Genomic DNA, 16,201 nt, shown 5'->3' on the forward strand with positions numbered 1-16,201 from the left:
CCCAGAAGGTACAAGGATTGAGAAATAGGAGGTAGCCTTGCCTGAACTAGAAAGATCTCTATTTCTGCTAGGCGAGTCAAAAGGTCTCAAAAGCAACCCACATATAGAAAATTGAAGGTCAGTCTTCAAATTCTGCCTAAGGACACTTACCTTTTTTTTTTTTTTTTGAGGGTTGGTCTAGGAATAAGGAACACTACATTTATATAGAACTTTTTAAGAGACTTAAAATCTAGGTAGAGGCACACCCAGTTTAGTCCACACATTATCATGCACAAGGACCCAGGTTTGAGCCTCCTGCTCCCCACCTGCAGAAGGGCAGCTTCACAAGTGATGAAGTGTGTCTGTGGTGTTTCTCTTTTTAGATCCTTCTCTATTTCCCCCTTCCCTCTTAATTTCTCTCTGATATATGAAATAAAATATAAGGAAAAAAAGAAAGAGAGAGAGGCCAATGGAAGCACTGAGCCCCATCAGTAAACCTAGTAGCAATGTAATGAGAAAGAAAGATATAGGAAAGAGAGAGAGAGAGATTGAAAAAATGCCAGCTTCACTTATTAAGACAGTGAGTTTAAAAATACTTGATTGAGATGAGAGAAATACCACAAACAATCCTATTTCAAAGTCAAGTTTGATTTTTGTCTACTTTTGGGGAAGTGAGGGTTTTGTGCATGTGTTATCTTACCACTCTATAGACGCCTTTTTCATCCAAATAGGACAGAGACAGAGAGAGGAAGTGATACCACAAGACCCTAGCTTTTGCTGGTGCCATGACATCTCTGTGTAGTGCTGATAATTAAACTGAAGCCACATACATAACAAGGCATGCACCCTACCCAGTAAGCTATTTTAACATTTCCCCTGCCTCTATTCAGAATGTATTATTATTGTCCTCAACAACCACATTTTTGCTTTATTATATCATATTATCCCCTGCTATTAACTTAAAAGTAAAAAAAGAACATAGAAAAGGGGCCATGTGTTTCGTTCTTTACTTTGTTTCTAGACTTGGACAGTATGTAGTGCAGAGTTAGTGTACACATCATCATATACAGAGACACTGTTGGGATTTGAATTTTTGTATTATTAAGTTTGAAAGTGGAACCTGAGTAATTAGAATGATAAATATGTAATGTAAAGCAAATGATGCTTTGTTTTAAGTACATGATAGTTTAATTAGTTCATTTTTCCTTTGGTGATCTTTGTATCTGCTAATAATGTTTAGAACTTAAGTTTTGTTGATGGGTTGTAATAGATTTAGAATCCACCCCCTTTTTGTATATGCCTCACAGATACCACTGACTTTTTTCCCCTCTTTTTCTTTTCTTTTCTTTTCTTTTCTTTTCTCTTCTCTTCTACAACCAGACCTTATTACAGAAGCTCAGTGTCAGCATGACTACACCACTCCCAATGGTCATTTTTTCCCTCCAGATAGAAGCAGATAGGAAGAAGAGACAGAAAGAGAAGAGACAGTGCAGCACCACTCCACCACTAGTGAAATTCCCCTAATGCAGGTAGGTGATCGCATGTGACAGGACAGGGCTGGAAAGTGTATCCTCTAACATGATATGTGGACCCTACTGTGTGAGTCTACTGCTGACCCCAACATTGAAGGATCTTAATTAGATTTATCTCTTGAAGTGAAGCATTATGTTTTAGCATGAATTGTTTTTGCAGTGTAGGCTTTCCACTTGATATCATTGTTACTGGAACATGAAGAATGAATATACAATCTAATTCCACTTACCAAGTAGATCCTTCCGTAAGTACCAAAGCCGATGGTTTTATCCAGTGAGAATATTCCAGTTGGGTCCTGCGAAAAGATTGTTTTTTTAAATTTCAATCTTCTTGGAAAAATAGGCAAGCATTCAGTTGTCTGGAATGGTATGGGCAATCTTCCTCACTTTCCTGTGATTTCCATAGAAAGAACCTCAGTGGCACTTACCAAAACAGACAGATGTGGGGGTGCAGGTGATGGCACACCTGGTTAAGCACACCTTACAGTGCTCGAGGACCCAGGTTCAAGCCCCCAGCCCCCACATGCAAGGGGGGGATTTTACTAGTGTTGCAGGTAATACACCACCTCTCTCTCTCTCTCTCTCTCCCTACTACCTCCTTCCCTCTCAATTTCTGGTTGTCTATACCCAATAAATAAAAAAAAGAAAAGAAACAGATTGGAAGCCAAGCGGTAATGAAGCTGATAGAGTACATGTTATCAGAAGAAGTAGATATATCAATTGACCCAGATTGAGTTTAATCACTTACCAAAACAAGCAATATTATGTTAAGTTAAAAAAACTCTGATATGTATAACTGTGTAAAGCTGAGTCACATTCATAACACAATTAGAAAGGCTATTAAAATTAAAATAAATTCATTTACTTCAGATAGGAAACATCCACAAGTGACAAATGGGATGCTATAGTATCTCTCCCACACTCCTCTCCCACATTTCTCTGATATAGTGCTAATTTTATCATGCACAAGTATCTGGGATTGAGTGCTCCAGCCACCAGATAAGATCAACATACAAAGGAGGAGCTTCACAAGCAGTGAAGTAGTAAGGTTGTCCCTCCTCTCTGTCTTTCATCCACTACCTAGAAAAAAGAAAAAAGGAAACCCACCAGAGATGGTAGAATCATGCAGGCACACACACAAAAATTAAAAAACCTAAACAAAACACTGTTTTTCTTTTTTATTTTAATTTTATTACTGAATTATTATTGATTTACAAAATTCTAAGATAACAGGGGTATAGTTCTACACCATTCCCATCACAGGAGTTCTGTATCCCCATTCCTTCCACTAGAAGCTACAGTAGTTCTACCAAGGTTGTAGGTAAGGTTGAACTATTATTGCTACAACTATCTGTCTATATTTGCATACATTTGCCTGTATTCCCATTTTCCTGCCTTTTCTTCCTTTCTAAGTCACATCTACACCTAATCCTCTTTCCAAATATTCTTACTTTTCTCCTCTTCTCTCTCAGGTTCCTGATGGAACAGGAATTCAGAGACCACTGGTCATTTTCCCCAAACATTTCTTCCCAGCTGGGAATATAGACCAAAATCCTTTTGGGGGTACAGAAAGTGGGAGATCTGACTTCTGTAATTGCTTCTCCACTAGACATGAACTTTGGCAGGTTGATCCACACCCCCAGCCTAAAACAGTCTTTCCAAAATATGAGGAGCTGTGGTGGAGAGTCAAGAAGCTAGAACCAACAGTTGTGCAAGACATTCATGCCTGAGGCTCTGAGGTCCCAAGTTCAGTCCGTGTCCCTACTATATAAGCCAGAGCTGAGCAGTGCTCTGGTAAAATATTAATAAGAATAATTAATAGTAATAATAATAATCGGTATCAAACAATAAAAAGTGAACATAATTGTATTTAACTTAATCTTTGTATCAGCTGAGTATCCTTTCATGGCATAACTTCACTGGCACTGTTTTCTGTGTATCAGGGCTACATGTGCTGTTGTAGGAGACAAAATTTTATGTGCTTTTGGACAGATTTCTCAGGTTTTCATAATTTGTTTTAGACAACATTTCCTTACCTTAAAAAATGAACACGCCTTCTTTGTTAAATATAAATCCTGTATTCTCAAATGTTATCACTACTTACATCTTTAGACTATAAGTTTATTTTTTTCTATTTTAGTGAAACTTACAGGAGACGTGAGTAGATACCAGCTTATGCACAAAAATAGAGAGATTTTGGAAATCCACATGTCTTATAGAAAGAGGTTTTATATACACAAACTTTGCTTAACCTTGTTTGAAACAGTTTCATCACTGTGACAAATGTGAGCTAAACAGAAAAACTATTGAGCCATATGCAATGTGTATGGCTGAAATTATAGCCTCCTTAAAACTGGCGTGATATTTATGTACTCTAACAAACCTATCATGGGAAAATGACACAGTTCTGGGATTACTTCAGTTAACAACTATTCAACTGAACAGAGGACATTTGATTTTTAACACCGGCTAACCCAGCTAATTAACTACGTGACACTGCGTGAACTATTTACTCACTCAGGGTCTCAGTATTCATACACATATAATAATGTTGCTGCATCCAATGATTTCGCAACTCTAAAAATCTAGGGGAAAATAAGATTTTTAAAAGATCCAGATTTTTTTTCACTTGGTTGATATGACTGTTGTTAGAGATAAAAATCTATTTTTTAAAAAATCATCAAAACCAATCTCACAATAAACACAGTTATCATTACAAGCAAGTAGTCCAGGGCATATTTTCCAAATGAAATTGAAAGCAGTATCTAAAGGGATACTGTTAAAAATTCTAGAGGCGAAACAAATTGTCTTAGTGACAGTGTTATTAACCATACCATTTTTGTTGTAACTCATTAAACATTTTATGGGGAAAAGTTAGCCAACAAAGGGGTAGATGAAGTTTGTCTTGAAGACTTTGTTACTTAAATTTATTTTTAATTAATTAATTAATTACTGGATAGAGGCCGAAATTGAGAGGGAAATGGGAGATAGAGAAGGAAAGAGACATAGAAACATCTGCAGCCCTGCTTCTCTATTTATGAAGCTTTCCCCCTACAGGTGGGAACCAGAGGCTTGCACCTGAGTCCTTGTATACTGTACTGTAATGTGTGCACTTAACCAGGTGTGCCACTGCCTGGCCCCATCACTTAGTAATTTAGAGGTTATCATTTAGAGATTCCTATTAAACACTATTAAATGTGAAGGCGCAACTTCTAGTCATATGTCAAAATAATTAAATGCTAGGCTTTCCATTGTTAAAGTATTCTTATGACTGAGTATATTTAACTAAAAAATACAATAAATAAAAGTCTTTATTTATGGATCTTTGCACACAATCTTACACTTAATAATTTTCTAGACCTTGATAATATAATACCTTACTCAGACTTAATACAGAAATTTAATGAACCAAAGGCAAATCTAAGGAATGGGTTGGAGCAATAAAATGCCTGAGATTTATGGAAGTATTATTTTATGTTTCTGTTGTTGGAAATTTATTTCCTGCTCATAATGACAAAAGCCTCTTAGTTGCTCTCATTATCTCAATGAAAAAGAAGTTCAATTTATTTTATTTTATTTTATTTTTATTGCCATCAGTGTGGCTCGGTGTCTGTACAGGGAATCCACTGAACCTGGTGGCCATTTTCTCTCCCCCCAACACTTCTTTCTATTTTCATTAGATAGGACAGAGAGAAATTGATGAGGGAAGGGAGAAAGGGATACAGAAAGAGAGGCGCTTTCAGGCCTGCTACATTTGTGAAGCTTCCTCCCACCCCATGGAGTAAGGGTTTGAACTTGGCTCCTCATGCATGGTAATGTATTAGGCCAAAGCGCCACTGCCTGTCCCCCGGTTTTCATTAGTTTTGAACAATGTCTTTTTCTTCTTTTTTTCTCATATTCACATTACTATCTTTCAATAATGGAAAAGGGAGGAGAGGAAATATACAAACACTGCTAAACACCATATATTGTATTCCCCATTGAATTACAGTCAGTAAAAGCTAATTTTAGGCTTCCAAAGCAGGAAGTATTGTAAAATGGTTGTTCATTTTGGTAACTGTGAAGTCCCAAGGTCCACATCTAATATTATTTGATCCTCTACTCTGCTTTACCCTTCAGAGACAATAAATCCAACAGAAAGGTCTTCAAATCTATCACTGCTCTATAAATGTGAAGATCATTTGATGGTTTGTTATACTTTGTTGTTCCATTTGGGTACAAAGCTGCTTAATAAACAAAAATCTGATTTTTAAAATATTTTCTCTGGAGGAATTACTAAAAATTTAGTTCTTAAAATACCTCTGAACTGGGGCTGGGCTGTGGTGTACCCAGTTGAGAGCACAGGTTACCATGTACAAGGATCCCGGTTCAAGCCCAGAGTCCCTACCTCCAGGTGGAAAGCCTCACAAGTCAACCAGTGAAGCAAAGCTGCTTCTCTCTCCCTCTCTATCTCACCTTCCTCTCACAATTCCTTCTGCCATGTCAAAGAAAAAATAAAAAAATATATATGATGACCAGGAGCTGAGGAAATGTCATGCAGGCACCATGTCTCAGTGATAACTCTGATGGCAATACAAAATAAATAAATAAATAAAATAATTTTAAACTACAAAATAGTGGGGAAATATTTTACACTTTTTCTATATGTTTAAACATCAAGATTATTCCTACAATTTAAGAGTTCAAATCCAGTTGCCACGTGAAGCTCTAAATTTTGGAAAGTTGTTCTTGTCTTCTGAATTCAAAGTGAAGAGGAATAAAGTGAAAAGGAATAAAATGACTTGATGAGTCATTTGACTAATGACAGGCGTAGGGAAAACAGAAAGAAAAAGAACCACTAGAAGGCAGTATTAGTATTTCCTGGTCATGTAAGATACTCAAAAGGAGAGACTGATGAACAGAAAGAAAGAACAAAGGGAACAAATAAATGATTGCTAAGGATAACTAGAAATTCCAGATTTAGTATAGTTAAAAAAAAAAAAGAAACATTCTGGTAGTCAGACAGCTAAAGGAAGAACAGATTAGACAAAGATTACCTAGAAGGGATATCAGGGGCTTTTTAAATTTTATTTTTTAATATCACAAATAGTGACTTTTATGTACAGAGAACCTGAAAGTGGTAACTATATTATGTTAATAGCCAGGGTGAGTTTCAGAGGCAGAATAGTAATCAATTTCACAATTCCAGTGGAAAATGCAGAGAGGAAAATCTCTTCTTCTGAAACTATGTTTCTCAAACTGAACAGCACAGATTCTCTACATGAGATCAGCATCAGTCTCTGACTTAAAATACACACTCCTTGTCCCTACCATGAAATCAGAATTTCTGAATATGAGTTCTCAGGGTCTTTTTTCAAGCATGAATATAAAACTCAGTGCTATAGAAATGGAGGAGAAAGACCAAGATAACAGATTAAAGTACAGTATCATCCTACAACAATCTTCTAGAATATACAATTTGTGGTGTGATAAATACTTCAGCCCTCATGAGCTAGAAAGTAAACTACATAGGGTCTGAGGAGATAACAGTATTTATGCAAAAAAACTTTCATGTACTATGAGGTTTCAGGTTCAATGCTAGGCACCACGATAAATCAGAGTTGAACAGTGTTCTAATTAAAAGAAGGAGGAGGAGAAAAAGAAGAAAAATGAGAGAAAAGAAAAAAGTAAAATTACTTTAAAACAAGGAGCTAAGGATATGCTAACATGGCGTGATTCTCATAAATGCCCAAAGCAGGAAGATTGGGGTAGCTGACAGTTATATTTAAATATAAACCTAATGTAATTCAAATATAGTTTTTGGATCATGTGCTATTTCAGATCACCTCTGCCATTACTGTCCCCCAAGCCTGTCTAATCCTCACCCCAATATAGATTAGGACTACCACACATGGCAGTGTCACATACCAAGGCCACAGCCATGAGGAATGCCATTACCATACTGGGCACAGAGAGTAAAGGGGACTATTACAGTTAAAGACACACCAGATTTGGATATGAAGAAATAGTTTCCAGTCCAGTCCCAGACAGAATGGCATAAGTGCACTATTAGCACCATTATGCACAGAGGGGTGAGAGATGGAGAGAGAGGAGGTATTGCTTGGAGGCAAAGCAAAAAATATACATATACATGGCTTTACAAGTCCCCCTACATAGGGAAACACACAGTAAATACCTGAACTTCCTTTTATGCTTGGCAACCTGTAGAAAATAGTTAATAGTAAATCGAGAAATTTCAGGAGTTCATTAACACAAAATGCAGTTGGCTTATACTTACTTCCCTGGTTCTTATGTTGGTTCATTTTATGTCCTGAACTTTAGAGCACTATGCAAAAAACACATTATAATCACCATATGCTTCCCTAGCTTTCACTCTTACTTAGTATTTCAGATTTTAGAATATTTTTACTTTTGATAAGGATAATGCCAAATAACCTTCTACTTCTTTTTAAAAAATGTATTTGAGAGAAAGAATGAGTAAAAGAGGGAGACCAGAGCACCACCCAGTTCTAATATGTTTGTGCCAGGGATCAAATCTGGGGTCTCAGGTTTGCAAGTCATTGCAATACTCTACTACCGGGTAATCTCCCAATTCTTCTACCACTTTCTTTAAATGCATATAGCAAATTTGACCTTTCTCAAGGGTCTTGTGTAATTTAACTGGAAAGCTCTACAAAAAGTGTACTATAACAATTTTAAACTAGATCTATTTTAATGACTCTATACCACTCAAAGTTCTTTTTTTTTTTTTTTTTACCCATTTTGAAATGTCAAGGTTTTAATCTCCCCTCATCTGGTTGTTGCCAAACTGACATACTTGGTGTTGACAGATGCCAACATTCTGACCTTGATATATATCTCTTACTGAGGATGATTATTGCAAGTGATCTCACCATACACAGCGGGTTGCTTTGTCTGCTTTACTGCTTCTGCTTTGCATCAAAATGCAAACTTTCAGACAACTATCTTAGAAGTGTTTTTTTGTATCTTCATTTGTGATTACTTCTTCAGTGACTTGTGAAATAAGTCCTATTTCAAGAAATCAAAATCACTAAAATACATCCAGATAACCAAAGAAACAGTGAACTTTTAACATTTCTAAAAATTTGACATAAATGAAGTTGTGAAAGGTGCTAATTTTCTGCTAGATTTTTAGGTCTCAGACTTGGTTGTTTGAAGAGAGGAGAGAATTACGCATAATTTTCTTAGATGGTGAAGACTTCCACCATGAGACAAAATGGCTCCTGTATAATGAAAATTTTAATATGGTCACCAGTTGAATACTTTATGAGGCTTTAAGGAACTCTGTAAAATGAGGCCAAACGTTGATGTCATGAGGTTTTGTGTTATCTTTCTACTGACCTTACATTAAAAACCAACATCTCCTCCACACTCATACCAGTCTTTGAAAAGCTCATAATCCCCTGAACTGCAATGTAAAGATATTTTTTTTGTTTGGTTTAGTTTTGTTATCTCCTACGTTCTCAGCAAGTTCTTGATTCCCAGGGCCATGACCTGGCTATGTAGTCTGGGTCAATTCTACCCATTTATTTTGTTCCTGCCAATAAACCCTTTTTTCCCCCCTCCATGATATGGAATTCTTGTCCAGTCATTTCTATGAGATCTTTCTCATTCCTTTATTTGTCAATGATAGAAAATAGTTTATTCCTGTTGACCGCTATGTGGTTGAATATATTTTCCTTTTGCTTCCCCCCCGCCCCCACCACACACACACACACACACACACACACACACACACACACGCACACATACTTTCCCCACTATGCACAGAGAGTTTCTGAGCAGGGTAACATTTCATTTGTTGCTTCACACTTTTAATTGGGAGTTAATCTAGTCAGAAGGTGAAAAGTTTTTTTTTTTTTTTGAAAAAAGGAAAACACCAACTGAGTCCAGCTTCTATATTCCAGAAATTTTATTCATACACTTGGCGCATGGTAGGATGAAAAAGAAATATTTTATCTTTGAAAAGTCTGTGGTTTTATCTTATAAAATTGCACCAATAACAAACCTCTACAGTAACATTTGTATTTCAGTACATTTGTATTGAGGTTATTTGTACATGTACATGTATATGTATAAATAAATATAAATATATCTCCTCTTTCTTCAGATCATTCTAGTAAAAAAGTATATAGGTAAGACCTAGGCAATGTTCCAAAGGACAGACTTTCTGGTCTCATCTAATAAATAGTCTTCAAATGGTAAATATGTATATAGAATTTAGACAATGCAACTTTGAATAGACTTATAACCTCAAGGTTACTATTTTTCTTTTTCCAAAGCAAGCAGACCACTGCTTTGCAGTACAGTTGTCTGCTTATTCCCTTTCAGAAAGTCAGGGGCCCTTTTGCATTCAAGAGCTAGTGTGAGTGAAATGCCAATTTAAAAAGGGAACTTGAAAAACGGATTTGAGTGGGATCCAATATCAGCCAGAAAGCAGATGTCAATTAAATAAACGGTGCTACTAAAATAATAAGTTGATTAATTATGACGATAAGAATATCTCAGCGATCAATTAAAACTCTGGAGAAAAGCTGGACATTACTTAAAAAACGGAGAATCCCAAGGCAAGAAGCCACGAGGAAGAGTTCAATCAGGTTAGCTTGTGAGAACAACTTTTTTTTAAATTGAGATGTTCATAATTCATTTCTTCTCTTACTGGCCTCGAGTTTCTGTGTTCCCACAATACTAAATCAGGAGCAGTGCTCTAGCAGAATAAGAAGGTTTATAAAAGTGCTATTAGAAAGTGAGAGAAATCCTATCCAAAGCTTTACTTTTCCAATGTGCTGTCACCTAGAAGGTCACTTTGCAAGTGGGCACCTAAACTGGCAAAAGACACAAGGGCTGGGTGGCAGGGTGACTGGGAAGAAGGCTCTCAGAAAACTTTGTCCTGGAACTTTCTGGCCTCTCCTCGAACCCTTCTAGAACATGTTCTCAGAGCACCTCTAAACAGAACAGGCAACATTCAGAAATGGTCCTGCTGCTTGTGGGCCTGCTCCCACCCTCAAAGTCCCTTTGCTTTTTGATGAGCTTGGTGAGGCCAGAATGGCCAGGGGGCGCATTTTCTGAAAAGTCCCTTGCACCCGCAGTCCTGTCGAAGTCCTAGCCTAACCCGCTTGCTGACACCCATTTCCTTCCAGGTGTTCAGAACTCCAGGAGCCCTTGGGGTGGGAGGGCTCGAAGGGCATCCTGTACTCACCGGCAAGTGGCCCAGATCCGTGATTTCCTTATCTCTCCAGCCCCCAGGTCCTGCCATGGCTTCGAGCTAAACAGGAAAGGGTGACGGAATTAGGCTCTGGGAGTCTAAGGTGGGAAAGAACAAGAAGTTCAAGGTGGAGAGAAGTGTATGGGGGAGGGAGAGGGGGCAAGGAATGGGGACTGGGGTTCGCAGAGAGGGAGATAGAGGGGAAAGTGGAGGGAAAGGAGCTAGGAGTGGAGGGAAGCCAGAGTTTGCGAGGCGGGAAAGCAAGTTGAGCTAAGGCAAGAGAAGAGCCTGAGAGTCCGTCCGGGGGAATGAGCAGCTGGGGTGGGGGGGGTGCTCCACAGCGAGCACGCAGTGTCTGCCCTGGCAGGGTGAGCCTCTTTCAGGGTGGGGAGGGGGGCGGTGCAAGCAGGCCCCCCCCCCACACTCGGGAGCAGCTCGAAGGGGATTGGTGCAGCGTCACGTCGCCAGGTGGGCAGCCTCGCCGCGGGGAGGCGGGTTAGGGGGCCCACAGGCCAAGGGAGGTGCTCAAGGGCTATAACGGTTTGCAAGCCTGCCCTGGCGTCTTTCCTCCGCCCTCCCGCCCCCCTCCCAAGTCCACTGCAGCGCCCGCTGCTCCTGCTCCCTCTCCCGCCCCCGCCCTCGCCCCCGCCTCCGCTGGCGAGTGTTCCACAGGAAACTTTTTTCCAGGCAGCTGCCAGCCCCGGAAAACCGGTCCGGCTCAGCGCTGCTCCCAGTCTGGGCCCCACAGATCTTCAGCAGTCCTAACAACTCACCCCCCTTATCCCCCCACCCCACAACAAGACACTTTTTGAGTTAACTTTTTTGAGTTGTCTATTTTCTCTTGTTGTTCCAAAGAGTGTATCGCTTCACTTATTGCAAAGACGCATCAAGTTAGATAAGAGTTTAAAAAAAGAAGAAGAAAAATTGTAGGGAGATTAGGGAGCAGACCTAGACTAGCCCCTCCACTGGGCAGGAGAGCTAGCATCAAGTGCGCTGCAGACTACAACAATTCCACCTTCGAAGCCACTAGCCTGTGACTGTGTGGCTTGAACGCGAGCGTGGCGGCGAAGTCCCATCGAGGGGAGCCACGTCTCCACTGATTCTAGGCTAGTTAGTGTCAGACCCAAGCCACTCAGTCCGATCCGCACCTGTTCACAGGTGGCAGGGGGTTGAGTGGGACTGCATCTCACTGACTCAAATAAGCCCAGAGTCCCAGAGTTTAAAGACGGTGGCTATCGCAAATGCCAAGAAAGTTCTGGCGTTTTTCTTATTCTTCTGCGCTCAGGCAGGGTTTCATTCATTCGCTTGATAGTTGCAAAACATTTCCAGGAGCCTAAGTCGGACTCCTCCGTTTTCCCACTTACCACATAGGGGTCTGGGACACCTTTTCAAAGAGTGTGGTGAACGCGATTTATTCCGGAGAAGGTGTCTCTTGAAGAGTTTACACAGAAAGGACGTAGTGCATAAAACTAACCGCAGTGTAAGTTCTTGCACTGCAAACAGCACTTTAGAAAATAGCCCGAAGCTAATAGGACTGCATTCTACTCACCCGTATTCCGGGGTCCCTAGGAGAAGTAGGGGATTTATTTCCTGTTTCTTTTTAATTAAGAAATGTCTACCTCCTCTGGGGAAATTTGGACGAATAATTCTTCCCAAAAGAATCTAATTTACCACTTCTCACCCGCTCTTCTAACTTTTATAATTTTAAAGTATACGCATACATATTGGTGGATTTTGTTTATTTCGTATCAATCTGAAAGCCTCTTCACATTCCTTAAACTCCAAGAGTTAGTGAACTCCGTAATGGCCACAGCCTGAGGGACCCGCTCTAGCTAAGTAGAGAAAATTCTCTGTTAACGGGTGCGGAGAAAATGAACTGGCTCCCCCCCAAAAAAACCAACTCAGATGTTTTGGATCGAATTTTCATGTTAATTCAAATGCTATGTCAACCATACAGAAATTCTGTTTTCTCAAAATTCAGATTTGACAACACAGCACAGAGTTTCATCCATTCATAACACAATTTGGGAATTCCTAGACGGTAAGTAAAACCTTTCTGGATGTGGCTAGATATGAGTCTGAAAATTACACTTCATAACTAGATATGGACAGGCGAGCTGGTTAATGAAATGTGGCACTTGTGAATAACTACCTAGTTTTTAAGAAAACAAGAAGTAGAGTCAAGAAGTGCATTTAAATCATTCCTTGCTAAGGAAGAAAGCCTATATATAGTTTTTATTTTGACAATGCAACTTACTGAAGCTAGAACTTGGGTAAAAGCCCCATATCATATCCCCCCCCCACACACACACACACACACACACACACACACACGCTGTTTAGCATGCCTAAGAGGACAAGTTCAGACCAGGCAAAAGAATTCAGACCTGGTCCTGGGGCTCTGGTATACCAAATGCTTCAAGACTCCATAGGGATTACCCACATTACCCTATGGGACCCCATCTGGGAGAGGGCTAGCTAGGTGTTTGACCACAACATGAGAGAAAACCAAACCATTTTTTAAATTATTATTTTAAAGGAGTGGTGAGGTATGGAAGACTTCGGAAACTGCCTTAGAAGTTGGCATGGGATTATTTGTAGCTGACTTAGAGAAGGTCAGTGAGACAAACAGATGTCTAGGTAATAGATGCCCCCCCACAAGCTTAAGAGGTAGCCTTGAATAAAACCTCAAAACAACATTTACTTCCATCCTCAGTACTTCTTCCCCCCCCCACCTCATACTCATTACTTTCCCTTACACTTTTAAACATGATCTCCCCCCCAGCTTACTCTTTCTTTCCTGACCTCATGTTGCATAAAAATGAGTCTAATTTCTCTAGCTTAGGGTCTTGTTAGATTGCATTTAACTCCATCACTTCTCTGCATCATATATGTATGTCCCTTTCTTCTTTAATTGTTTCTGTTATCTTAAGGCCCTGCGTATCTGCTTGGGTTTTATTCTTCCCTCCTCCTCCTCCTTTCCTTCTCTTCTTTCTTTCCTTGAATTTCACCATTCTAGCCACCTATTTCAGATATAGACGACTCAGGCGCACTATCCAGATTACCTGTTTTTCTGCTCTTACAACATTTGATTACTGGTCTTTGTCTAACAGCTAACATTCATTGAGCCCTTGCTGTACATTTGGGACTGCTTTGCATGTATTATCTCATTTAATTTTTTTGCAAATTCCTTCAGGTTTTCAGTTATTATCTTCATATCAGAGTCAAGGATATTGAGTCTCAGAGAGACAAATTAACTTGTGTAAAGTCTCATTGCTAGTAATTGGAGGAGCCTGACTTCCAACTTAGGAAGTCTGACTCCAGAGCCCACTTGTCAATGACTGCTGAAGGGCCTGTGCATATTTTGAGACTGTGTGAAGAGAAGCCAAATTCAAAAAAGCCTCATGGCAAGACAGATCAGATGACATTAGCTAGGCCCCTGGGCTATCCTGTTCCCTTTCCCCCTTTCAGAATTCAGCCCTACTAACAGAAATAACAAAGGTTTTATTTTAAAAAAATGGGACTCAGTCATAGACCAAGAGTAACCAGTGACCTGCCTGCCTAAGCAGAAATTACCAAATGGGTCATCTTCAGAGAGGAAAATCATAGATTTTAAACTCAAGGAATTTCCAGAGGAAAAAAACATTCTGTGCTTAAATATGTTAAAATCCATTTCAATTCCTTCCAAAGAGGTGTTTTGTTTTTTTTTTTCTTTCTTCTTCTCTTTTGTTTTTCTTTTTAGGACAAATCATATTCAGTGACTACTTGAAGGAGGCTGTGTTTGCGAGCAATCGTGCTTAGCAGACCTGAGATGTTAAATGACAAGTTTATAGGCATCTAGCTCAATTAGTAAGAGTACTGTGGACATGGCTCCAAAGATATGGATTTGAAACCCCACAGGCTTACTGTACATTATTATTATTTGGTTCTTGATATCACTTCTTCTCTGGCTAACCAGTAGCATCTTTTTTTGAAAAACAAAGCAACTCTAAAATTAACACTTTCATCTTTGTGTACCAGTAACTACCATCCTTAATTTTTCAAATAAATTAACAAATCAGCATGAATTATACTGCATGAATATGTATGTTATAGAAATAAATTCAAATGATTTTAGTTTCTTCTTTCTTCTTTTTTATTAATGCAGTCATGATTGGCTATATATCTTTACACTTTAAAAAATAAATCTCATAAAATGTCTTATTAAGTGTTTAAATATATGAAAGGATTGTCATTTACTTTCACACATTTGTGATTTCTAACACTCAGTATCCAATATCTACCACTATACTTGTGAATGAATTTGGATAGCTTATCTGAAAGATTCTTAGGATGTCCTCTTTGATAAGGAACCATATTTGGGAGGCACTGAGATATAAGACCTTATAACATTTTACTTCTCTGTAGAAACACTTTTGTAACTGCAGAATTCCTTCCACATTATTCTATACATTTGACAACTTTCCCTATGATTTTTTTTCTCCTATGTGCTGCTTCTGATCCTCAGGACAAAGCAACAAGACACGTTATGTTTCTCAGGTTAAAGGTCATTAAGTATGCCTTATGACTATAGTTTGTAAAGCTTCTGTCACTTGTCATGGAATGCTCTTAAGCTCAGCATGATGTGAGTTATGCTTGTTTCTAAAATGAGGCCCTGGAAATCTGATCCCAGCTGAACTCTGGTACCATTGCTATTGAAAAACAGGAATGTTGCTCTAAAAAAAGAAATCTATTCTTTTATTTTCCTTTCTTCTTATTTCAGAGAGGGAGAGAGAGAGAGAGAGAGAGAGAGAGAGAGAGAGAGAGAGAGAGAGAGACCACAGTACTATTCTCACATTTGTGGAGTTACCCTTCATACTGTGGTGTTCAAATATAGTACCAGAATATTAACCTAGGACTTTGTGCATGGAAAAGTGTACATAACCTACAGAATGAGATATCTTTTGGCCCTGAAAAAGGAAACAGTTTTATAAAGAGAGTTATGAGGCAGAGAGATCCTATACTTGGTATAGCAACACATCATAATTTGCAAGGACTCAGGTTCAAGGTTTTGGTCTCCACCTGCATGGGAAGAAAGTCAGGAGTGATGAAACAGTGCTGCTGTCCATCCATTTCTCCCTCCCTCCATCTATTCATATATATAGTATCCTTTATTTTTAACAGCAAAAACAGAACATTAAACTTAAGCCAAATAGATTTCTGAAGCTAATAATGGGTCTTTATTTTTTTTCCTTTTTTTTTTTTGATGGTTATTTCATCCTAGTCCTAGTGTTCTCAACACAGCAACTCCAGGTTAGTCATCCACATTCACCCAGCTGAAACTCATACAGGAAAGTATTTGGCACGCCTAAGGAAGCTTAGACTTCAAAATACCTCTCTTGCACTTCCAAGAACCTAAAAATGTCCCTATCAACCCTATACCAACAATCTTTAGGCATTTTGTGAAGTGGAATGCCTAGATTTT

The 16,201-nt window shown here is 38.9% G+C and overlaps 1 protein-coding gene across 2 annotated transcripts in view; it reads right to left on the reverse strand.

Moving 5' to 3' along the window:
* Positions 1-11,292, reverse strand: part of NRK (Nik related kinase) — a 155,573-nt gene extending 144,281 nt beyond the window's left edge. The window contains exons 1-2 of one of the 2 annotated variants that reach the window (XM_060182704.1): positions 10,732-11,292; positions 1,742-1,807 (exon numbers count right to left, since the gene is read on the reverse strand). In XM_060182704.1, coding sequence (XP_060038687.1) covers positions 1,742-1,807; positions 10,732-10,788 — 123 coding nt within the window. In that variant the 5' untranslated portion in view covers positions 10,789-11,292. The remainder of the gene's footprint in view (positions 1-1,741; positions 1,808-10,731) is intronic. The other variant, XM_016193796.2, reaches the window with a different exon arrangement.
* Positions 11,293-16,201: the final 4,909 nt, after the last annotated feature.

Source organism: Erinaceus europaeus, chromosome X (genome assembly GCF_950295315.1).
Source record: "Erinaceus europaeus chromosome X, mEriEur2.1, whole genome shotgun sequence".
Classification (NCBI taxonomy): Eukaryota; Metazoa; Chordata; class Mammalia; order Eulipotyphla; family Erinaceidae; genus Erinaceus; species Erinaceus europaeus.